The following is a 25,594-nucleotide window of genomic DNA, read 5'->3' on the forward strand; positions in this document are numbered from 1 at the left end:
AATGTGTACAGGCATCCCTCTGTCCCTGCAGATCAAAGCGGAGGTTGAGGGGGTGAGTGGTGGGTGGTATGTGCGAGTGGGACTTTGGGAAATCACTCAGGTAGCAAAATGCCATCATCATCATCATCATTGTTGTGGGCTGAAGGGTTGCTAAAAAGCGCACAGCATCGAGACAAAAGCAAAGTTAAGGCAAGCTGCTGTCTGTCTCACTGTTCCAGTATCTGTGTATCCGTGTATCCGTGTGTATACGTGTATGGGTTAGCAGCCGCAAGGCAATGTGTGCGTGTGTGCAACAAATGTTGTGGGCGTCCTTCAGGCGGGAGCTAGGGAATGAGCATGGTGGTGGTGGGGGGCGGGGTCTAACGAGCTTTTACTTGCTGGCTTGCAATGCGACAGCAGCAGGTGTGCCATGCAGGCGGACACCCGCAGACACACACACACACACACGGAAGAGTCAGGGCACAGCTGAGTGACGATAATTGAAATTTCATCACAGTAGTTTGTGGTTTTGTAGCACTCACACACATGCACATGTGGAGACGCTGCCACTCACACTAATGCGCAATTCATGGCCAGTTCCGTTCCGTGCCTGCCTTCAACTTCTTCCAGGAGCCACAGCCACAGCCACAGGCACATCGAAATGTAATTTTCTAATTCGGATATACATATATCGAATTGGGTTTGGGTTTTGGGTCTTTTGTTTGGTTTAAAACACTTTATTTCTTGGGTTTTCTTTTGTAGCCTTTTGCTGGTTTCCGTTTTTTGTTTTTGTTTTCGTTTTTGTAGATGCAACATTTACGTGGTTTGTTTGTGTGTCGTTTATGGAAAAAGTACATTAGGTATTAGTTTAAGAGATACAATAAATACTAATCAATAAATTAAATACAATCAATAAATTAGCCATATAATAATTGTTACTTTATTGTAATAATAATAAAATCTACTATGTTCAGTTGTTTTCCATTACTTGCTTTGGGGTTTGCGGTTTGCCTAAGTACTTACAGACCTATGTTTTCGTATTTTTTTATTCTTTATTCTTTTACTGCTTTGAGAGTTGAGCCTTGAGTGTGGGATAACATTTAATATGGTCTATAATATTAAGTTTTTTTCTTCCGTTTGCGATTTCCAAAAGTGCATTAGCTGAAGTGTGCCGGAGATTCTTCTTGTAGACTGATTACCCTTTTCGATTCCATGTGGAATGCCCTTAATAAATTCCTCTAGAGGCTGGGTTACTCTTCCCTCTATATCCTAAGACCCCTCCTACACTAATTGTTGGCTGCATAAAACATTTAAATGTGGGCACATCTACATATGTATGTGGTATCTGTATCTACGGCTGAAGCGTCCTCCTACTCCGTGTATCTTTAATTGAGTTTAGAAATCTATTTGCTGACGAATTATTCTTCTTGCTTTTTGGATTATGTTTATAGTAACTGCATAATTATGTATGTAAGTGTGTGTGTGTGTTTGTGTTTGTGTGTATGTGTATATGTATTATACACTTCGCACCCCTTTAATTTGACTAGCACAAGTACTTCTTCTTGGGTTTCATCATGCGAATGCGTCATTTGGAGCCCAACCCATTGGCCACCAAGGCGCTGGGCGTGGCAGCGGCCACCGCGGCAGCCCCCGTGTTCCCCCCGCCCGATCCGCCGACGCTTGCGACACCACCACCCCCTGCCCCACCACTGGCCGCAACAATCGCCTCACGGGCACCCGCCGCCGCTGCTGCTGCCGCTGCCGCCGCCTGGAGATGGGCTGAAGGGGTGGGCGTGGGTGGGGATCGAGTGGCCATCGCAGTGCGGATGGTGCCGGCGGGGTGCAGATGCTTGGCACTCATTTCGCTGGCCCTGGTGTTGCCACAAACCTTGAAAACACAGAGAAACAGAAGGAGAGACAGTGTTAAGATCAGTCCGAGGCGGAAGGGAATGGAAGGGGATGGGAGGGGGTAAAGTGGACACCAACCTGGTGATGGCTATCCCAGTCTCTGTATTGGCACGAGGCGCTGCAGTAGCGAGCCATGTTGCAGCCCGAGCAGGTTTCGGTGGCCTTGCGGCCGCAGTTCCAGCACTGCTGCTGCAGAGTCCCGTTCTGGAAAGCGAGGAAGGGACAACTTCGGATTAGCGAATAACTTCACTGCTTTGGAGGAGCACTCTACACCTACATTCTGTGCCGTGGTGATGGATGGCGACTTGTTGTCCAGATCTCGCTCGCCGCTCGAGTGGCGACTCATTTCCATGAAGAACTTCTCCATGCGGAGCCTCTCCTGTGTCATGATCTCGGCGGCCCGCGTTTCGGCAGCCACCACCGCCCGCTGGATCTCGATTACCGCCTGCCGCTTCACCTATGCAAAGAAAAGGGTCTCAAAATTGAGCCTTGAGCGTCAAATGTGGGAGACCCACCTGGGTGACTGCGTCCTCGGCATTCCGCTTGAACTCGGAGACTTTCTCCTCTGTCTGGCGGCGCAGTTCGGCGAGAGCCGCTGGCGTTATCTCCTGGCCGCTGTTGGGATGCTGCGGCTCGATGCCCCGCTGCTGGAGGATCGTGATGGCGCGCTTCGTCTTGTCCACCATGGCCGAGATGCAGTTGAGCATTGTGTGGATGTTCTTCCACTCCTCTTCGCCACCAGCAGCGCCTCCGCCTGAGGCAGGATTCGGGTTCGGATTGGGGTTGGATTGTGGGTTCGGATTGGGATTGGGATTGGGATTGGCAGGCCTCTGGGGAGGAGCCGGATGCCGCAGCTCCCTCTCGTCGCGCTGCATGAAACCAGCCGCCGAGGGGAGACCCTCAGCCACCGCCACAGTGTAGTCGCCGTAGGCCATGACCGAGTGCGCGGGATGCAGGGTCATCCGCTTGTTGGGCGGTGGGGGGTACCCGGAGGCGGGCACACCCCCGCCGCTGGCCATATACTCGCTCCACTCATGCAGTCCGTTGTGGCCGCCGTGCTCCATCATGGAGTCCGAGGATCGCCGCTTGAAGACGCCACTGGCACTGCCGCCGGCCCCGTTGGATGTGGGCGCCTCCAGCTGGACGAAGATGTCGCCGAAATCGGCCCCAAACTCCATCACCGCCTGCTCGTTGTTGGTCACGTACTGGAGGGCGGACTGGTTGGTGGCCCTGGCCAGAGCGAGGACCTCGCGCTGCATCAGGGTTACGCTGTTCTTTAGCAACGGCATCACGTAGGGTCGCAGGGGCAGGTTAATGGCCTCCTGCAGGGCCAGGCGGAACTCCTCCAGCGAGATGGTGCCGCAGCACAGCGACAGGACCAGAGCCCGCACCCGCTCGCACACTTCCGGCTGGCCCAGCTCCTGCGAAAAGTGCACCAGGGCGCCGAGGAACTTGCGCATCTTGCCCACGAGTCGTGCCTGCTCCACATGGGCCGCTGCTGCGGCGGCGGCTGCGGCTGCCAGCGAGGCGGCATGCTGGGCCCCCGGCGTCGGCGAGGTTCCAGACGAACCTACTCCTCCGTTGACCACGGGGGAGACACTGGCATTGCGCTGCGGTCGATGGTGCAGCTGCAGGGGTGAGTGGGGTGAACGGGGGGCGAGACTGCGTGCGGAGTCTGGCGGGGAGTCGGGTGGAGTGCGACACAAGCGGTCCCTCTCCCTCTCCCTGTCTCGACTGCTGTGGGATGTGCAGTTGCTGCTGTCCTTGCTGCTGCTCGACGAGGATGAACTCTTGTCGCCATTGCTGCTGTTGCTGCTGCTGCTGTTGGCTGTTTGGGGAAGGAGAAGGAGAAAGGAGAAGATAGTACAGCTCGTTAGTTGTGTGTTAACAATAAACAAGAGAAACAAGTCCAAGTGCAAGTCCAAGTCCGAGTCCTGGACGAAACATATCACAGGATGTGCAGCCCAGGCGCATTACAAATGCATTAGCAGGAACTTGCCAAAGGGGCAGGGCCGAGGGCGCAGGGAGCTGGGCAGAGGAGTGACAGAGGAACGGAAGTTGCCACAAATATATATGTACATATATATTCCACCGACCACAACACGCTACGGCACTTGTCCTCCTGCCACATCAAGGAGCGGGTGCAACAACCAACTGGCAGCATTAACAAATTTGTTTGAACATGGGAAATAAATTAGCAAACATTTTTGGTCCACGTCCTCGTCCCCGTTCTCGTCCTCGTCCTCGTCCTCGTTCTCGTTCTGGTGTGGTCTTCTGTGCTGTGCTCTGCTGTGGCATGGGAGGTGGGTGGGGTGTGGCAAGTCAGGCAAGCAAATCAAGCACCACATAACGCACTAATTGCATGGGTAAAGAGGGATGCCAAGGGGCAAGTGGGGGGAGGGTCTCTACAGGCAGTGGCTACAACACATTGCGGTACGTGCTGTCCCATCCGATTTCCCATTTCCCATCCGCCGGCCCCATTCCATGATCCTCCTGCCAAAGCGATGCTGTAGCTCAAAAATGAAAAGCTTAACGCAAATCCGCACTGCGCAGATGGCCGGAGGAGCCGCTGGGGCCCAGAGTGCCAGGCGGCAAACGAATGCCAGCGCGATTTCGTTGCTTTCTTTCAAAAGTGAGCTTCAATATGATCCAGGGCTACCTTTGTTTCCGCGACTAATGTTAGTTTAGCTGAGACTTCAGTTCGATTCATTAAATATTCAAAAACCATCCATGGTTATAAATAGGAACCTATTCTGGAAACATTTGTAGCCTGTGCCGAAGCTATAACGCCCAAACACAGACACACACACACACACACACACACACAAACTTTGTTTGCACAAGCTAATGGAAATTGTTTATGGGTCTGTGTGTGTGTGTGTGTCCTCCAGTGGGTGGCTGACAGACACCCAGAGAGGCGAATGTTGCTGCTGACGACGACGACGACGATGATGATGATGATGATGATGACGATGACGACGACAACGACAACGACGATGGGAAATGGCAGTCGGTTGATGTTGCCGCTACTGTTGCTGCTTCTGCTGATTCTGCTGCTGCTGCTGCTGTGGCTGGTGCACAGTTTGCTTTTGTGATAATGATTGTGGATACAGCTGCAACTGGGTGTGTTTTCACAGCCATTCAGGCACGCCACCGCCATGCCAATCGAAGGGACACACAGATACAGTGAGGCACACAGCGAGACAGACAGATATACGGACGGACAAGAGATACGCAGCACATAGTCGCAGTCGCAGTCGCAGTCGCAGTCGGAGGCATCACTCACTCCGTCGGCGGCGCTTATCAAACGCCAAACATAGACAATGATGGATCACATGAACGTCTCCACAGCCCACTAACGAACCCATCTCGCTCCACCCAATCCCACCCTGTTTCGCCCCCTTAATTGGCTGCCTGCCTCCCTGCCGTTCCCAGTCCACCCGCAACCCGCAACCCCCCACCGCCAACCCTTCCCCGCCTATACTCCTTTCTGTGGTACAATTGTAAAATATTGCACTTGACCGGGCTTAAAAGTTTTCGGTTTGTTTGGGTTCTACTCATATTTGTTGCTGCTGTTGTTGTTGTTCTTCTTCTTGCTTTTTTAGAAACCTCAACTGACCAAAAGTTGGTGTCCAGAGAGTCCAGACCGAGGACCAGAAGCAGCAGCAGATGTAGCAGCTGTGGCAGCCAAAAACCCACGCAAAACCCAAAAAACTATTTACGAAAATTTTTGTGTTGACAATTCACATATTTTCTAAAACATTATGTTCGGGGGATCGGGTGTGCCCGTGGCTGTGTGTGTAGCATTGGGCGGCTCCAACTGCTGGCTCAACATTTGCCCGCAGCATGAGGCTTGCTCCGGTTGTGGCATCGATTTAAGGTTACGTATACGCAGCATGGGCCAGTCTGCATCCTCTGCTGCCACTCGTCCCAAAGACTCTATATATGTGTGCTAATGTCTGTGTGTATTGTGTGAGTGTATGTGTGCTAGTATGGGCAACAGAATTTGCACAGCTGCGTCCCATAGATTGCAGTCGAGCGTACAAAACGAAACGTTTGCAAGTTTAGTTTGTTGTTGCTGTTTCTGTTGCTGTTGCTGTTGCTGTTGCTGTTGTCATTGCTGCCACTGGTGCTGCTGGTGCTACTGGCACTGCTGCTGCTTCTGCTGCTGGTTGTGGCATAGTCATTTGGGAAAACAATCATTTTGGCAAATATTCATCATGCGCTGTTTGTGATTATCATCAGAAGAGGCACAGACTGACTGAGATAGAGACAAACAAACAAAATAAGAGAGAGAGACAGTCAGAGACATCACGAGTTTCGGCTCTGTTGCCCATTGTTTGGGGCTGTGGCTCCTCCTCTTTGTTGAACAAAACTTTGCTCAAATCCCACAAAAATGCTAATTAGCGAACGGAACCTTAAGCGTCTTAAATGCAAGGCGGCCACACATCATTTCCCCCTGGGAGTTGCCACAGGTACAACGCACGCACAGCACAGCAACAGCAACAACAGCAGCAACAGCCACAATAACAGTGGCAATCAAAGCAAAGCGCACAGAACGGCGACCATCATCCTCCTCCTGCTCCTGCTCCTGCTCCTGCTCCTGCCGCCTAAAAGCAGGCAACAGAATGTTCGCCTGCGTGCGGGCTGCTGCTGGGAACAATGCCAGCAGCGGTTTCTGTGTTTTTTCTTCTTGTTTGGTTGGCTGGGGGTTGGGGGTTGGAGGTTGGGGAGTGACGGGAAGAGAAAGGTTTTTTGCGGAGCATAGGGCAACGGGGGCCAACTAGGAAATGCTTTTGGCCTTTTCCATTCGTTAGGTTGTTGCCTGCTGTGGGATCTGGGGTCTGTGGCACTGTGGCTGAGGTTGTGGCCCCTGCGCAGAGACCAGTCTCCAATGCTCTCTGCTCTGTGTGGAGAGAGTGTGGATCCACGCTCAGCTGATTCCGTAGTTCTCCTTTCATTTTATATACACTTTGAGGAGGGGCTCGACTCCTTTCTGCTAAAACCATATCGGCAAGGAGGCTGCACCCAGAGGCTCACCCACCGCACAGACACACGCAGACAAACAGCTGCTGGCATTCACACCATCAATCGCCTGAGCCGTCAGCTGGTCGACGCCCGTCCGCTCGCCTCTGTACACCCAATTAAACGCCTTAAAGTATGCTCCACTTCCACTCCCATTCGACTCACCTTTAAGCCTTCGGCAAATGCCTGCCGCTGTGGCTGCTGTTGCTGTGTTGTTGGTTGACGCCGCTGCTGCTGCTGCTGACGCTGCTCCCGTCACCGCCGACACCACCACGGACGATGATGATGATGACGATGACGCGGGTGGCACTGGGACACCTGCTGCTGTGGCCACCGCCAAGGCAGCGCCAGCTGCCACCGCTGCCGCCGCCGCTGCGGCTACGTCATATGAGTCCTTGTCGGTAATCTCCTCCTTAATTATCGCCTTTCCATCGAGCGCCATCTGGAAATAGTCCAGCAAATTAGTTAAGAAATACATATATGTATAAGCAGCAGGGCGGAAGAGGGACAGGGACAGGGACAGGGACTGGGAGGACGAGGACGAGGACCCGCCCACGACCACGGCCCGCGACAGGCAGTCTGCACGGGTTCCCACCAGCGACGGCGATAGACAAAAACATCAAGTGACAAAGTTCTCACATTATGTTTTCAACTTATTTGATTTCAATTTGATTAAATGGTTGTCTGACATGCAAATTGGGTGTGCCCGCACACAGCTACAGAGTCCTTGGACTCCTGGCCAAATGGGGAACCTCAAGCAGCTGTCGCACTTATGTGCCTAAACGGGTTCTCTTAAACAAAAAAAAAAACCACATTTAAAATTAATGCAAAACACAGTGCAACTTCTTCCATATAGAGGGTCTTAAAATATAGCAGCCAGAACATATATTCCTAAGAATTATTCAAGAATACTCGGGGTATTCTTTCTTTGATTATTTTTCAACAACTGGGAATTTTGGAAATTTAAATTCCTCGAATATTTTCAAATTTTCCCGACCGACCATCCATCCTGCCAACAACTGGGCACAGGCCGCACGCTGTGGACACCTGTTCCGTAATTGAGTTGGAGAACTTTTGCCCCGCAGACTCTGCAGCGCCTTCGACTCAATGAATTTCCACGAGGAGTTCTCGGCTATTTTTGCCGGAGGGCGACTCGATTGCTCTATTGGGTGGTGGCCTTGCTAATTGACTCAACAAATGCAGTTCCTGTTTATTGGCAGTGGCAACCAACCCTTCGCCTGTGCAACCCACCAATTAGGACCCCTGCCTCCTCCCGCCTGGCCGTATCCACGCCACCCCGTATCCCCCGCCGCCCGGACACAGCATGTTCATGTCCAGAGCGAAACATTTTTCTGTTGATTTTTATCACTAAAATATGTAAATACCTCTGCGGACTGTGGGAGTTTGTGCAGCTTTGCGAGGCAAGCCCCTGCATAAACAAGAGGGTGGTAAGGTGGTAAGGTGGGAGGTAAAAACAACAAGAAACTGAACAGAAGGCTGTGTGTACGATGGGTGTATCCGAGAGTGTGGTGCGGGCGGGGTGGGGTGGGGTGGGAGGTGATGGGCGGCTCGGAAACCTGTTCATTTTCATTCATGTTTTCGATCAATCTTTGCGGCCTTTTATTTCGCTTGAGGTGTAAGAATCGGTGGAAGCATCATCGTGTGTTTAAAGTCCATCGTCGCCGCACTGGCTAATATGTACGTATCCGAACAATTAGTGCCCCACACAGACCCCTCCTGCACTCCCTACAGCCCCCCTAACAGCTGGAGCAGCTGTTTGGCATCAGAGCAAAAATTACACACACACACACAGCAAATGCTGGCTGCAAATGAAATGAAATTCTATTGAAAACAAACACTTGACACGGCGGCAGCTGCCGTTTTGCCAAATGACGACGAGAGATGGCCCACAGATCGGTCCCCCGTCCCACGTGCCCCGTCCCACGTGCCCCGTCCCCCATGCCCCGTGCCCACCCTCTTCAGCATATGGTAGACATAACACTTGTCAACTGTTTTTCCAAGCTCTTTCCGAATGAAGTTTGCAAAAATACCAACAAAAGACAATGCGTACGAGTGTGTGTGCACACATACAGGGCGGCTGATTAGATTAGATGAGGGGCAAACAACAAGTGTTTTCAGGTGAGAGGGGAGGTGCCACAGGCAGAGGCCAAGGAACCCAGCGTTGCCGCTGAGTCACTTAATAGCCCCAACGTTGCCTGCCACCAGCTGCTGCCTCTGCCAGTGCCTCCTGTTCTGCCACCGCCTCTGTTCTGTTCTGCTCTGCCACCGCCACTGCCTCTGCTGTGGCCCTGGCTATGACGAATGAATCAAATGTCAGAAGCAGCCGTGTCGTTGTCGCTCAAGCAGCTGTCGCCTGTCGTCGCCAGAAGGCGCCCCCAGTGCCTCAGTTAACCCCCAGCCAGCTGCCACCGCCCACACACCGCCTCTCGTACCTCCGCAGGCACTTCAAAGAGATGGCAGCCTCACAAGCTTCCATCGCAGGAAAATGGAAAATGTCGCCCGCAGAAGTTTTTCCCACAAAACTTGGGCCAGCTCTGAGGCTGAAGCTGAAGCTGAAGCAGAGACTGAGGATGGGACTGAGACTGAGACCGAGACAGCAGCGTCTGTGGCAGCAGGGACTGGGGCTTGTGACGGCTGCAGGCGAAATTGCCAAGAGGAAAAGTAATTATTTAAACGGAGGCAAGCAGCAGCAGCAGCAGAAGCAGCAGCCGGCACAGTGGGATGAAAGACTCAATTAGTTATATATTCAACCACAAACTGCAACGGCATTTCCCTGTCTGACATTTTACCTGTCATTATGTTTTGAATTTATTAATTTCCGTTCTGATTCACGCGATATACAAGCTGACACAAGCTATTAATTTCCTTTCCAATCACTGGCCTTTCCTTTGCCACAGTGACCCTGCAGTGAGGCAGGGGCGGGGCGTGGTCACTACTTGACAAGTGGAAAGCTACAACAAAGCATGCAGCACACAGCATTTTCACTGGATAATTTTCAATTAGGCTCGCAAAGAGCATAAAAAAACAGAAGAAAATTCTTAAACGACATTCATTTAATTCTGTGGAGGGCAGGAGGACGGAGAGTATAAAGGAGGAGGAGGAGGAGAGGCAGAGGCAGAGGCAGAGAGCCATGTGCTGGACACCAAAGCATTTTATACTTTTATCCCTTTTGCTAACAAAAACACACCCAGATGTGGATGTGGATGTGGATGTGGATGGGTCCAGCGGTGGGTGTGGGGCAGCCACGCGGGGCGGAGAGTGTTAACGAAAAGGCGCGCCAACTGTAATAACAACAACAGAAGCGTTAGCGCGGCTGTGGAGGCAGGAGACGGATAGGGCCAGGAGCAGGGGTTGAAGGCCAGCGCCAGAATGAGGTAGAGAGGGAGGAGGAGGAGGAGGAGAGGCGAAAACAGAATGAAAGAGCCTGGAAAATCACAGCACAGCTGCATGTGCTTTTCCCGTAAGCTGCCCGACGACGTCCACAACCACGTCCCAGGTCCAGGACCAGGACCAGGTCCAGGACCAGGACCAGGTCCACGTCCTGCCCCTTCCTCCACATATGCCTGCGTGTGTCTGTGTGTGTGAATGACAACCCACTCGAATGCCGGACGCCGGGCACTTTGTAGCGTTGTTGTTGCTGCGGCTCTGCGGAGTCCGCATTGTGCGTCATTATGCGCAAGTGGCGCCCCATTCCTGGGAGAGATTACTGGCGACGACACCTGTGCAACAGCAGCAGCAGTCTGCATATGTGTGTGCGTGCGTGTGAGAGTGTTTTACAGTTAAAAACTTTTTGCAAGTCGCTACGTCAGCTGCTTCATTACACAGGGGGGAGGGGAGGCAGCTCTACAAATGTATGTATGCTGGATGCGAGAGGGGGCGGCAGAATGGCAGGGTGTGCGAGGGAATGGGTTGAGTGAAAAGTTCCTGGGAAGCATTTAATCAGACGAGCCTTGACGGCGGGCGGAAGGCCGCTGCCAAGTCGATAATTAACGATTCAATGTTGTATTTAATTCACAGCTAATGAATGGGAAAGCGGTTGCAACACTTTGCTTTGATGTGAAATTATAGATATGAGTATTCTTGATTTCAGTATCGATTGGTATCTAGTACAGTTATTCCGGAAATTTCTGGTATTTACATCCGCTCATCCGAAAGTGATGACTGGAGAAAGAATGTCCCCATTGTCATGTGCTCAAGTTCAAACATGAGTGAGATGGTATGTATTACGCATCAGGACATCAAGACAGAGCTTACAGAAGATCTTCAGTGGCGACCCTCGTCAACTATTTGCTAAGCGCCTCTCAGTCGTGCAACGTGCCGCAGCATCGGCGTCATTTTAAATTACACATCACGCGCACACACAGACGCCCGACAGACAGACAGACAGACACACAGACAGACGGCAGCATAAGCGATGGCAACATCAACATTTTTGCACTACTCGCCGCACGTGTGAGCCTGCCACTCCCTCTCCTGCCTTCCCCGCAATGCCGCACTGCTGGTGCTGTTTGCTGCCTCCGTTCACCCTTCATTTGCAGCCTGTGTGGGGCATAATAAGATAATGGCTTGTCAGAGAGCAGCAACAGCAACAGCAACAGAGGCACGGCACGGCACGGCAACAACCTCGGGGGGAAAAAACAGTTGAACGAGCGAATGTCGCGCTTAATCGGCTTTATGGTCTGTTTTATTTCCGATATGAACTGCTTTATGCCCAGAGAGTGCGAGAGTGCGAGAGTGCGAGAGACAGGGGAGACATAAAGAATGAGAGAGGGGTAGAAAAAACTGGAGAACTTTGGCCTGCCACATGTTGCCCACAAATTGTATTTAGTCATCCCAATTATGCCACATCCAGCAGCTGATGGCCGCCAGCTGCTGCTGCTGCTGCTGCTGCTGCTCTTCTTGCCTCCAGCGGTGCATGCAATTTCCCAATAACAAAACGGGGCCTTGCTGCAATTGAAGATTTCCCAGCTGCCTCAGCTTGTTTCCCGGCTGATTGGAAAATCATTTTGGAGCAGTCTTGCAGCAAGCAGCAATCAGCAAGCAGCAAGCAGCACGTGGCACTGTTCAAGTTTGTGCCGTTTCTGTGTCTGTGTCTGTATCTGTGCCAGTGTCTGAGGCAGAGCAGCCAAGTTGTCTGCTGCTGGCAGCAACAACTTCAGCAACTACAACAGTGACTGTGGCAGAGAGAAGACCAGGCAGCAACTGCTGGCAACACATGGTGGCACGTGTCGACGTTGACGACGGCTTTTGGCCATGGCTGCACTAGACAGCAGTGGCTGCTGCTGCTGCTGCTGCTGCTGCGGCTACTGCTGCGGCTGCTGCTGCCGTTTTCAATTAAAAATTGCGAATGACAGCAGGTGCTGTTGATGGCTTCTCTGGCTTCCGTCTGCTGCCTCTCCTGCCCCTCCTGCTGCTCTTCTGGACGTGTGCACCTGTGTGTTTGTGCGGTTGGATGTGTCTAAGGAGAGCAGAGTCCTTTCCATTAGCAGCACCTGCGTCCAGTTAGCAACTCTCGGCCCTATCATGCCCAAGCATCAAAATATACAAGTTTAAACAGGCAATCCTATGCATTAGATATCTCCAGGGCACAAATCGATCCCCTGGGTGTTGCAACTACCTCCCCCGCCCCTCATGACACTGCAGCAACAATCTTGTTAGCTTTTTTTCCATTTTTTCTACACTTTTTTGCCGAAATCTGTTGCAGACACTTGAGCCAGCAGCTCAAACAACTGTGGCATGACAACTTACAAGAAGGAACGGAATGGAGTGCCTGATCCGGAGGCAGGAGACAGACGACGATGCCGCTGGCGGACGCAGTTTTTCAGTCTCCTCCGATGCGGCTGCTGCTGCTGCTGTTTCTGTTCCTGTTGTTGCCTCGGGTATCATCTGCTTTTCATCTGGCGTAAGAAATATTGCGCCAGCTGTGCCAGCTGCTTCATTTCGACGACGCCCCCTTTTCCCAGAGAGGGGACTAAGTACATCTGTTCGTCAGTGTGTGTGTGTGTGTGTGTGTGTGGCAAGGTCAGCCCTGTCTGGGGATGGAGATTTAAGACTGGCTGTGGCTGTGGCTGCGGGTGCGCGCCTGCCGCAAATCCAATTCAAATGCTCGGCGCCAAGTGGGGGCGACAGTTTGGTAGCCTGCCAGCAAATGGCGTCTGCGATTGCACTGGACATGCCGTTACTCTCGTGGACAGACAGACACTTTTTTCCGAGGGACAAAATGTTTAAAACATAAGCGGGCAAAAGGATTGCAGATGGCATAGGGTGGGTGTGGGCTGTGGGGAGGGATGAAGGTTAATGGTTAAAGCATTGAAACAGATTACGATGTGCCAAGGCGTTGCAAATGCAACATCGACAACGAGGTGGGCAAAGCATGGCTTCGATTTTCCGATGCTATACATACATATGTATTATTTATTTGCCTCTGCCACTGGCAGGACACTCTTCTCTTTTCCTTTCTCTATTGTTTATACCCAAAATGTTCTTCCTCTTATATTTTTTTTAGAAATTTTCCTGGTATGACATTTTTTCGTTGTGCCCCCGAAAACGTTTCGTGCTGCTCTGGGGCCCACGTCTTTTTAATAAGCTGCCACTTGCAGGGACAACAATTCCGGTGGCGGTGGCAGAAGCAAAGCCACAACAACGGACCGAATTTCCCAAAAACCAAGAGAGAGAAGGAGAGTGAACCAGTGGGGAAACGGATGGCAGCCAGGCGACCAGAAGAACTAGGAGTAGGAAAACGGAAAACCGAATTTCGTTTTTGACTTTTTCGATTAAGTGTATGCTCCATAGAGAGACGGAGAGAGAGAGGGCGTACCGTTAGTTGCTGTTCTGTGCGTGACATTTTCGCGCTTTTTTAGCTTCCATTTCTTCCCTCCCCCCTGTGGCCATTCCCCTGCACATCCCTCCTTCTAGGCTTCAGCTCCTACTATAGCTTCCAATGTTTGCCTTTGAGCTTTGAGGAAGGTTTTCCTTTCTTTTCTCTGGTTTGGTTTTGGTTTTGGGTTTCTTTTCTCTTAGCAGGCCATTCGTTCCGTTCCATTCGTTTGCTTTAGTCTAATAAGCAAATTGACTTATTTCCGGTCGCCATGTTGTTTGTTGTCTCAGCTGCTTCATGCCGCAAACAAAATGGCGTCTCATTAGTCAATGTCGTCTAGGCGGCATCTTAATTGCCAAAGGTGTGAAAATCCAAAAGTTTTTTCTGTTTGCTTTTTTCGGATGCTTCTTTTTTACGAGGCTGTGCCGTGCCGTGCCGTGCCGCAAAGTTTGCAGTACTAATGATTGATTGAGCCCTTGATGGATTGCCGTTTCTCTGGATGGCAGGCTGGCTGGCTGGCTGGCTGGCTGGCTGGCTGGCTGTATGTTTGAATGCCTGACTGGTTGCTATTCCGGGGCGGGGGTGGTCACGAGAGGGCAGGACGGAGCGAAGCACATGTGGCCCTTGGTAATTTGATGCCAGCTGCATTTGTCATGTGCATTTTCACCTGTTCCACCGTGCCTCACTGCCGACTATTACGCTAATAACTTTGCCCTTTTTCGCCGCCGCTGTCCATTTTAAATTCCATAGCCATGGACATACACATGCAAGCTCGCAGACCATGCCACACGCCTGTCCTGGCCTGTCCTGGCCTGTGCAAGCCCGTATGTCCGTATGCCGTTGCAATGCATTATTCAATAGGACATTGTCGAATGGCTGATTGCCCGATGATTACTGATTAGATGAGGGCCGGCACTCCGATTTGCCCACGGGCCAAAACAGAGCCAAATTGCTGACACACTAATTGAACGGCGCGGCTGCCGGATTGGATTGGATAGGATTAGAGTGCAGGTCAGATTCTTGGTGAAACACGAGCAATGCCATTGCCCGCATTTGTACACATGTCCTTCCTGGTCAATCCGCTACATACATTATTGATCGTTGAATTAATTTCCATTATTGGGAAAATATTTGAGGCAATTAATTCTGGGTTCAGGCTGTTAAAGGCCGAGTAAAATTTCGACTGCGTTTTGGCACATTATCCGTTCTATCCAAGTGCTAGGGTATCGATCTGTCCAACCCCTTATTATTATGGCATAGTTGCGGGACGGTTTTCGACTCTTTTCTTCATTGTTGAATGAATAGCGGAAAAAATGAGAAAAGCACAAAACAGATCGAACCGCGGCCAGGGCCTCCAAGCTGGTAAAATGTTTATGCAGGTGTCATGCCTGCATGACAGAAACCACACTGTGAGAAAACACGGAGAGCAACGGAGGTATGGCGCAGGTAAGGGGAATGGCAACCGTAATAACAATAGCAATACCAAAAACAATGATCTGCCAGACGGTGCGACGGGTAAGAGAGCAAAAAGGCCGAAAGACAGCTGCCCTGTCCTCACACTTGTTCCGATCTCTCTTCTCCTCACTCTCCATCCAGCTATCGTTCTTTCTCTGTCTCTTTCTTTCAATTGTGGCAGCTGCAAAGTCAAGGCCACAGCTGGCCAGGCGATCCAGGCTGAGTCACGGACTTCACTTCTGTAGTTAACCCCAGAATTGAGCGATCTACTACAGCTGATAATTATGATACTCACATGTGCTTGAGTATTGATAGCTCCCAAATATTTGACTTGTGGGTAGGTTTTCCCTCTTTTTATTAAAACATTTGTGACATTGAAAACATAAATATATTATTAGATAGACTGTATATAAGAACTTAAGATGTTTCCACATGTTTAATATTTGATATCAACCGAAGACCGTAAATACCAGTTATTGCATCAGAGGAACAAATTCCGTTTAAATTTTCGTTTGATGCCCTTTGGTAATCGTACTTCTATTCTCTTTTAGGATATCCTTCGCATCAGAGCCTTGGGCAGTTGAGTCGGCTCGAAAAAACACAACAACAACTACACAGTCTTTGGGGACTCGCAGAAATTGATGGTCGAGACCAAGAACGATGCCTGGACCCGTTGTCGGACCCACTCGCGGAGAAAACATGCCTCGTCATGCCCAAGACATACAATTGCCTTTAACCAGAGTTCGAAACGAATCAATTGAGAAACTTATGAATATTTTGCCAGTATATTATCAGCACGAAGCCTCTACCAAAATCTAGGCCTAAAGAACTGCCCAATTATTCTAATAATTATTTACAATTTTGCACTGGAGACACTTTCCGCAGTAAAAGTTTGGGATTTCGGGCACTTATTTACAACAGCAGTCACAGATGGAATCGACAGATGGCAGCAGGAGGCACAGGGCAACAGGGGAACAGGGGAACGGCACAGGGGACACGGGTTAGCAGCTGCGACACATGGCAGCCAGCTGCAATTATTTGCAGTTGGAAGTTCTGTTTCTGTTGGGAACGCGGGCGCACAAGGCCATCAGAAACAGACGGCCGCCAAAGTCATGGACCAAAAACCCAGTCGAGGCAACTTCCGACCCCAGCCCCATCCCCATCCGCATCCCCTGCCCCGGGCAAAACAGCAAAAAGAGGGCAAATAATTTATAATTTCGCACGTGAAACTGACAAAGCAGAGGGAAAGCGAGATTTTCCTACACATCGGATCGTATCCCCTTCCGCCACACAGCGCCCCACTATCCTCTATGTCTGTGTTCTGCTAAAACTTTTATTCGAGCACTTGACAAACGAATTTGTATCTGCAGTTGTGCTCGCCGAATGTTTGAGCAAATAAAAAACAGATGCGTCTTGGCCAGACTACCACACTCGAATATCTTTGTATCTACATACATCGCACTGTATCTTGTGGGGCCAAAGACACTTGGAGTGGCATGAGACAGCTGGCCCTGGACCTGGACCTGGACGGAAGCCACAATCAACATGTGTTGGCCGTAGCTCATACGCGTAGCATCCACAGATGCGAGTGATGCGGATGCCGATGATGCGCATCTGTGGTGTACAATTTTCAGCGGGGGGACTTACCATTTTATCTGATCTATTGGTATTCTTGATTGTTTGGCTCTATAAAAAAATTTAGTTCGATTGAAACTGTTGTTTGCTTTGGCTTCTTTTGTTTTTGATGAATATTCAGTTCGATTGCAGCATCTTTATATCAAACTTTTTGTTATCTGTTAGTTTTTTACTCCTGACTAGTGTAATCAATTAGTTTTTCTTAATTATTGTTTTGCGTTCTTTCATTTATTCATTATTTACAGTTTTCGACGATAAAAAAAACGCGGAACGGACACTCGAACCGGCATTTCGAAGCATTGCAATGCCGAGCAAATATTCTGAATGGCGCGGCATCGGAGGCAAGCAATCCACGCGGAAGTCGAGAACGTGGATAAAGAGTGCGGAGCGAGAGAGCGCTCACGTCCGAACTGGCGAAAGTTGGATTTGTTTGTGAGAAGAGCAGCCGCCACTCAGGTAGCTACGACCGACCGCCTCTGTTTCGGACGTGTTCATTCGTGTACAGCGCTTCGGGTTCGTATTCGTCGTTGCCTGCTTGCAGTCGGGCGCCTGCGCAGTGGATTCCATTGCAGATGGAACAGCTGTTTCCCCCTCTTCGGCCGCCTGCCTTTGGTCTTATCGCAGGGCTGTGGCAGCGGCAACAACTGCCAGACATTTGTTCTTGTTGGTCGTCGCCGGCATTCGGCCGCTGGGCTATTAACATCAGCTGCTGCTGCTGCTTCTGCCTGCCTCTCAGCCTCCCTCTCTTCGTGCCTTTCGTGCCCCTGCCACTTACTCGTCCCTCGGGTGATGCCTTCTGCTGGCGGCAGCTGAAAAATTCCTTTTTGGCAGCAGCTTGTTACGTTCTCGTCTCTGTTGCTGTTTCATTTTGGTCCCCTGCCACTGCCACTGCCACTGCCACAGCCACAGCCATGAAATTCCAGTTGGCATTGCGTTGCGAACTGCGTGCCGATATTTAAATAAATTGCCAACCAATTGTGCACACACACCCCGCAGTGGCGGCCTTATGCGCGTGTTCACACCATGTCAAACGCTTGGACCCCCAACCCCCAACCACCGCCACCCCCACACACAAACACACACACCACGCACTCCCCCCTGGACCCCAGGGAGCACCGGGCTTAGCCATGGGAACGAGCGGCAAGCACATCAGAAGCGATTTGGTCTCTGCTTCGTTCTGCGTTTGGGATCTACCAATCCTCGGAAATTCCAATCGGAGAGGGTAGGATCAAGGCAGACTTCAATTAGTACGGGAACCACCCTATAAACATATCCATGTTTGCTTTATCTTACTCTAAGCTCAGTTAATCTAAGCACTTACGGAAGGCTAATGGGAGATATTTTTAAGGCCATTAATCCATAGATTGTACGCAGATTATAGATTATGTTCGTCGTTTGCACTGCCCACTGTACTATATTGTCATCTACCTATATATTAACATATGTATATTCTCATGCTCGGCATTATCCTATGCTGCTCTTCTTCGATTTCGCTATCGTTCTCTCGATCTGTCGGGCTATAGTCTAAGCCGCGCTTGCGATAGGGAACGCCTTCCCTTGGACAGTCTGAGCCCAGCACTTGAGTATCGCACATCTTATGGGAACTGTTATTTAATTCGGAACTGTCCTGAACCCGTCTTGAATCGAGCTGACTCTTAAGTCTCGACTGAAATCTAACTCGAACCGATCTTAGGACTAGCCGGATATGTACAGAATACGCGAGAGCCGAAACGTCAATAAGAAATATATATTGAATTAGTCACACTCCATTAGTATCATCCTTAAACATACATAGTGGTTATAGGCAATTAATTCCCCCTTTCCCCTGCTGATGATTAGTAAGAAATCGACAAAGCGTATACATACATATGTGCATATCTGTCATCTGTTTGCATTTACCAGCTGGTGGCAGCGGGGAAGACGTTTCAATAGATTCCTACAAATTGACCACCGCAATTTAAACAAACCCCCGCTTTTGGCCAATAAGTGGCCATTCATCTTGTCCAGCCGCAGTTCTCCCATTCCCCCAATCGAAGCACGGATCCCTGCCCCCACACCCACATAAGCAAAACTTGCCACAAACGAAAACCCAAGCACCCTAAACCACAAACTTGAGCGAACGAGAGGGGGAATCGTGGCAGAGAGAGAAAAGGAACATTTGGCACCCAAACCAAGTCCAAGTCCAGAGCAGGGCGATACGGGAAATCTATTGGGTTGGCGGGGATGGGGCGGCAGAAAGCGGCAGCTAGCAGCCAGCAGCCAGCAGGCAAGGCAGAAGCGCTCTTCTTTTACTGCTGCCACTTGGTAGCAGTTGGCAATGGCAGCGACGCTGCCGTCTCCGGCTCCGGATCCGTCGTCGTCGTCGTAGTCGTCGGGGCAGCATCAGGCGGCAAATAATGTAAAACGCCATTAGGCGAGATTTTCTCATACAAACAACAATTGTGCATTGGCACACCAGCCTGAAGTCGTCTGCGATTCTGGTGGCAAGGCTGCTCTGTATGGTGAGGGGGAGGGCTGCTGGGGCACTGAGGGTGGGTGGGTGGCTTGTGGGCGTTGGACACAGTATTTTTTATGCGCATTTCGCACAAGTAAATGGGAAAGAGAGGGCGAGATGGAGACAGAGACAGAGACAAGAGACAGAGAAACGTAGCGAACGAAAACAATTTTGGGGCCGCGCTGCCTGCCTGGCAAGTGGCAACATTTGTTGCTGCTGCCGCCGCTGCTGCTGCTGCGACAAATTGAATGAAATCACGGCAATTTGGAGTGGCATACATCGGCAGGGAACAGCTGCGGCCGGGCCGTGTCCAAGTCCGTTCCCAAATGGCCAGTCGCAAAAAAGAAAGAGGAAAAAAAGAGGGCAGGCAGAGATGGGGCAAACAACTGTTTGCCCTGACTGTTGACGCATAATTGAATTATTAATTTTTATTTTAAACAATGTATGACATATTGTTGCCGCTGCTGTTGCAAGGGGTGTTGCTGCTTCTGCTTCTGTTGCTGCGGAAGCTGCTGTTCTGTTGCCGTTGCGCCTGCCCCGCGTGTTATCTGTCGGCGGCGTGCGCCGTTCCGATAAAGAAGTTGTTTGCTCAGCGCCGATTCAGCAGCAGCAGCAAACAAAGTGAAAGTCGGGGAACGAACCCGAACCCGAAGCCACCCCCCACCCAGCAGCCACCCACTTGCGGCGTCCTTTAGGCCAGGAGGTCAAAATGAAGCTGTTTGTTTGGGATGTGTGTGTGTGTGTGTGTGTGTGTGTGTGTGTCTGTGTTCGTCTGAGTGTCTGTGTGAATGGGTGGGTGGCTGACTTTTGATAATAAGTACGAATATGAGTACAAGGGAGATGGGTGTTTGGAAAACAGCCGGGGGCATGGGAATTGGCAACTGAGTGCGAGCAGATAACACTCCATGGACGGAGGATGGTAATGGCGAGCGATGATGTTGATGATGATGCGACACCCATTTCAGTCCCACTCTCACTCCGACTTCAATCCCAATCCAATGCCAGTGCAATGTTGAGCTCCAAATCGTTTGAGGCTCAACTCTTCTTAACTGCTAAGGGCTGCTTCCGGCTGACAGCAGACTGTTGGATGCCGTCCTCAGGCCCAGCGGTTGGCCTGGCCTGTCCACGGATAAGACGCGCTAAAATTGTCGCCGGCAGTGACAGGCCGCCTGGGAGGCACCGATCCGATTCTCAGCTCCGTCCTCCGTCCTCCGTCCTGTCTTGTGCTATGCTAGCCTGTCCCCTCCCGTCCTGTCCTGTCCCGTCCTGTCCTGGACATGAATAGCCAAGAAAGGACTTGTCTTGTCTTGGCTTGGCTTTTTGTGCGTGCAAAGTGAAAAGCGTAAAAAGTGAGGCAGAGCTGCAACTGAAGTGTGGACAATGGCGAGCATTTGACGAGGAAGGCGGCACTAGGGCGGGATAGTTGTGGCAAGAAAAGCGTGGCCCTGGACAGGGACCCAACAGCTGCAATGTCTGAAAATGTCTGCAAAAATGGTCCAGAATAAAACCAGAAACAAATTCGATATTAATTTGTAAAGCCTAGATTTAAATTCAAATCACTGGAATTCATAGTTGGAGATACATTTGCGTCTCTAGATTTCAATTGAAGGCAAAGACTCAAAGGAATCATTTGAAAGACAGATTATGACAGCAGCAGCAACAGCAGCCACAAACATCTCTTTACGTAAAGCTTCTGCCACACAACATTTCTATGCCCCACAGACACACAAAAACTGAACAAGCATTGGGATAACTAAGGATAACTAAATTGTCTGCGTGTGTGTGTGTGTGTGTGTGTGTATGTGTGGCACCACAGAAATGGCAACTGGCAGCTCTCAGCAGCAGCAGCAGCAACAACCCGGCAGAAGCACCAGCAGCAGCAAGAGTAACCGTTATTAAAGATTTTGAATACCTAATTATGAAAATGTCAGTAGCAAACTTTTTTTGTGATGCTGACGCTCAAAGAGAGAAAGAGAGAGAGCGTGGGAGAGCGAGAGAGACTGACAGGGACGGTACAGAATCACAGCCAGGACTCTACCGCCAGCAGCTGATGTGGCTTCTGCTATTTGCTGCTGGCTGGCTGTTGCTTATACCCTTGAAGAGGGTCCGATAATATTACAATACAGAGAAGAAGGAGCTCGCAGAAGAGCTCCAGAAGAGGATCAGCAGACACATAAGCGATCGTTTCCGAAGATATTTCCACCAAATGTCATGTGTTTTGCCAAAATGTTTCACCAAACAATGACTATATATAACAGATATGAAAGGGTATCCACTGCTTCGACTCACAAAGCTCTCCATTCTTCCCGCCTGTTGTTGGTTGGTGCTCGTACTATTATTGCGAGAACAACAAAGTTGTTTGTGATGTGCCTGGCAGCCAAACACGGGTTGCTTCACTCTGCATTCAGTTCGCTGCTCAGCAGTTGCCCCCAACAATAACAAGAAAAGCAGCAGCAGCAACAGCAACAGCAACAGCAACAACAGAAAAGAAATATGAAAAATTCCATTTTCATGTCACTCAATTGAATTTCCATTCAAAAGTTCCATTTTTGTTTTCTTTTTATTTTTTTCCTTCTTCTGCTGCTGCTGCTGCTGCTGCTGCTCCTCTCTTTTTTTTTGCCAGTGACTGACGCTGACGTCGACGGTGGGGCTTTTCTATTTTCCCCCCATTTAATATTTTTGCCTATTTTCTGCGAGTGTAAGCCTCCAATCCCCTCGCCGCAAAAAACCTACATTCTATACCCACACATCCATATGTGTGCGTGTGTGTGTGAGCGAGTGCTTTGTATTTTTCGGGTTTTCCAGCTAAATTAATTGCCTACGGATTTGTAGTTAGTTGCCATCGTCATCGCTATGGTTGGGGCCTGTTGTTGGTGTTGTCATTGCTGTTGAAAGCTCAAACACAAATACAGGCTAACCAAAATGCCTGCCACACACCCACACACCCACACGCAGAGAGAGAAACAGAAGGACGAACAGAGGGAAACACCAATGGACATACACAATGGCAAACCAAAAGTCCCTTTTTTGCCTTGACTGCATTCGGGTTTTATGGTAAAAATAAATAAATTTCGGGTTTATCTCAATGGCATACAAGTCATTTGCAGCTGAGATTTTTTTGTTCCTCTTCTATCTCTATCTCTACTACTACTACTACTACTACTATTTCTACTACTGCTATGGACCCCTGTACTCCCTTACCCACCTGCCACGTTTTTTCCACCCATCTTTATGATTATTTTTTTCCCTATTCCATTCGCTCCTGTGGTTGCTTTTTGACTGCAAAGGTGAGGACCACATATGTACGTATGTATGTGTAATGGTTGGGGGCTGGTTTGTGGGTTGTGGTTGTGCTGTGTGTGTGTGTGTGTGTGTCTCTCGGGCACAATATGCTGGGAACAATTGAGGCATGACAAGGAGATCTGTGGGAGCTGGACATGAGCTTACATTGGATTAACATTGTGCTCAAGGCGTTCAGGCAGTTCTGGTAAATCGATGTCATTCGATTCCAGCTGCAACAACCACAAATGGCGTTACTACAGCCATTCGGAGTATTGGAAAATTCTCCTGAAACAACCACAAGTACTATAGTAATGTCGATAGATGCAAGCTTTACTGCATACCATTGACAGCTAGATGCTTTTAATCCTCAGATAGTATAATTATAGAATATCGGCTTAATAACTTTGTCCAGATTAGTAAATTAAGAATAATTGGATTAACAAAATTGAATATTCAACGAATTCGTTCCCGAACTCCCTTTAGTTTTCAATAGAGTAATTATTCAGTAAATTAATTATTCACCTCATTTAAAATTATTACTCGATCAAAGTAATTATTCATTATATTCAATATTCAACCAATTTCTACTTCAATTCGTTCCCTCCCCCACCCCGACACTTCCCGACAAACTACGGGACCGCAAGAGAACGTATCTCCCATTCGAAAAAGAGAGCGACTCCACCTCCACTGACCCACGCAGACAGCCCAATGTCCCCATTGTCCTGTGTGTTTTTTTGGCAGGAGAGGATTGGGGTTGGGGTTGGGGTTGGGGTTGGGGTTGGGGTTGGGTGTGGCACAGTTCTTGCCTTTGTTTAGTGGCCAACAGCGATGCCAACTGCAGTCACACTCCACTTGGCCATGCTTATGGCCAACATGCTTCTTGTTTTCATGCAGATTTATTTACAGAATTTAAATTTAAACAAAAGCAACAACAGCAACAGCAGCCACAGCAAGAGAAAAAAGTGACCAACCAACCCGCCAGCGGCTATGGCATTGGGGCCTGCTCCTGACAAGCTGTCAGTCCTGCCGGTTCACGCTTCTGCCTTCTGGCTGCTGGAAGCTCGATGCTCGACTCTCAGTCAGGTCAGGCGACATCCTCCATTGACATGATTTTGCTTCAGTAATTAAACAATATTTTCTTTCCGCGCGCAACACGGAAAGCAGGAGCAACAGTCGGGAGACATTTGCTAACAAATTGGACGACCCTGTATTGAAGGAAATTGAAACCATCCGATGAATCTTAAACGCTTTGAAAGAATGGATTCCCCCGCTCTTATATAGAGTTTTGGGAGTGTATTTGCTAAAACTTCATGGTGTTTATCGACCGACAGAAGAGGAAATTTTTTTCAAATTCAAAAGCGCCGTTGAATGCTTTTTCAAAAAAACCTTATTTTTGCAATATTTTTCCACTAGAGGTTTTGACAAGGTTTTTGAATTTGCATCCTCTTCCCCTCGCGTTTCTATCTAGTTTTTCGCATTTTCTTGTAACAATAAATAGTGGGTGCAGCTGCAACAACAAGAGCCAGAGCAGCAACAGCAGCAGTGGCATCGGTGGCAGCAGCAAAAAAGCACATCAGCAATGGCATCAATTTTTTGTAACATGTTGGCAAACAAGGTCTCACCCACGCCCACTCCCACGCCCACAGGCGGCCCCACGGCATACTGGCCATGGCTGATATGGCTGCTGTGACTGTTGTTGTTTTCTGTTGGTGTTTCTGCTGCTGCTGCGGTGCGGCCACTTAAATGTCGTTATGTTGTCGGGTCACGTGCCACGTTCCAATGTCCAGTCTGTCCCATGTCCTGTCCCAAACTCAGCTTTGGCCAGCGGCACGGCTAGCGGCGAGGAGGAGAAAACAACTTTATTGCCGCAGCAATTATGCGTAGCTAATAAAAATTTTGAGAGGTACAGGACTGGCAGGACAGGAGTCTAGGAGCAGGAAACATCGACAGGCAAACGATTTATGCATGAGAGAATAATTAATGCGTTGATTTATTTTCAAACGTGTTTTGGCATTCAAATAAAGGCGCGAATGTCAAAAAAAAGCAAAAGCGTGTTCAATGGCTGGCAGTATTAACCCATTGTCAGGCAATTCCTGATAGTCCTATAGAAAAAACTCCTCAAAAAACTGCTGAAAATGTTCGAAACATAATCTCTTGCCTATCTTTGGGGGTTTTAAAAGGATTGCGATGCAGCCGCGGATGATGGGGCATTAGAGGGTTAACATGTGCGAATTCTGGCGCTTTGTCGAAATGCAAATTTATATCCCAACCTGACAGCAACAACAACAACAAAAGCAACAATCAAACAACCCAAACAAACATTGCTGACAAAAAATACACATACAATATGGCTGGGAGAAAAGGGAGCCGGAGCCGGATCCAGAGCACCGGAAGCAGGAAAATCAAATATGTTAAGCGGCATTTAAGAGCGACATCGTGCCTGCCACATGAGATAATGCCCCATCCCCCAGCAGCTTGCAGCAAACCAGCACGCAATCTCCCCCCCTTTCCACCAGTGATGAGCTTTTATATTTTTCTAAAAATTTGCACGCATTGCATTGTTTGTTCCCATTGTTGTTGGTGTTGCTTTTATTTTTGTTGTTGTTTTGGGAGTGCTGCTTGTTTGTTTGTTTGTTTGATTGTTTGCTCGGGGTACACACTCGTACACACACATGTGCGGTTCCCAGCGGCTGCTTCGACGGCAGCGTCCCCTGAAAGTATGGAAAGCAACAAAAAGGACATGAAGGAAAGGACATCACCGAGGCAGAAGCTTTTGATACACTTGCAGATATAAATAATATGATTCTAACAATGTGTGCTCGAGGCTTAGGCGTTTCGGCATTGCCAACATCAGCGAAGAATCAAACTCCCCTTCGGAAGGGTACAAAAAGCGGGAAAAAGAACGGTGGCACACGCCATTTGTGTGTGTGTGTACGTGAGAGGGAGAGGGCGAGATGTGGGAAATGTAAACGGAATTG

The 25,594-nt window shown here is 49.6% G+C and overlaps 1 protein-coding gene across 2 annotated transcripts; it reads right to left on the reverse strand.

Moving 5' to 3' along the window:
• Nucleotides 1-896: 896 nt before the first annotated feature.
• LOC108160098 (protein CBFA2T3) lies at nucleotides 897-17,294 on the reverse strand. 2 transcript variants are annotated; one of them, XM_017293882.2, is made up of 6 exons: nucleotides 16,853-17,294; nucleotides 7,078-7,354; nucleotides 2,403-3,715; nucleotides 2,165-2,344; nucleotides 1,966-2,091; nucleotides 897-1,867 (listed from the first exon to the last, which is right to left on the reverse strand). In XM_017293882.2, exons 1-6 carry the CDS (start codon nucleotides 16,853-16,855, stop codon nucleotides 1,565-1,567), a joined length of 2,202 nt encoding a protein of 733 aa, XP_017149371.1. In that variant the 5' UTR covers nucleotides 16,856-17,294; the 3' UTR covers nucleotides 897-1,564. The 2 variants fall into 2 exon arrangements, with proteins under 2 accessions (XP_017149371.1, XP_017149372.1); XM_017293883.2 differs by having other exon boundaries at nucleotides 1,775-1,867; nucleotides 1,966-2,113.
• Between the last annotated feature and the right edge of the window lie 8,300 nt (nucleotides 17,295-25,594).

The sequence above is a fragment of the Drosophila miranda genome, chromosome 3, assembly GCF_003369915.1.
Source record: "Drosophila miranda strain MSH22 chromosome 3, D.miranda_PacBio2.1, whole genome shotgun sequence".
Taxonomy (NCBI): domain Eukaryota; kingdom Metazoa; phylum Arthropoda; class Insecta; order Diptera; family Drosophilidae; genus Drosophila; species Drosophila miranda.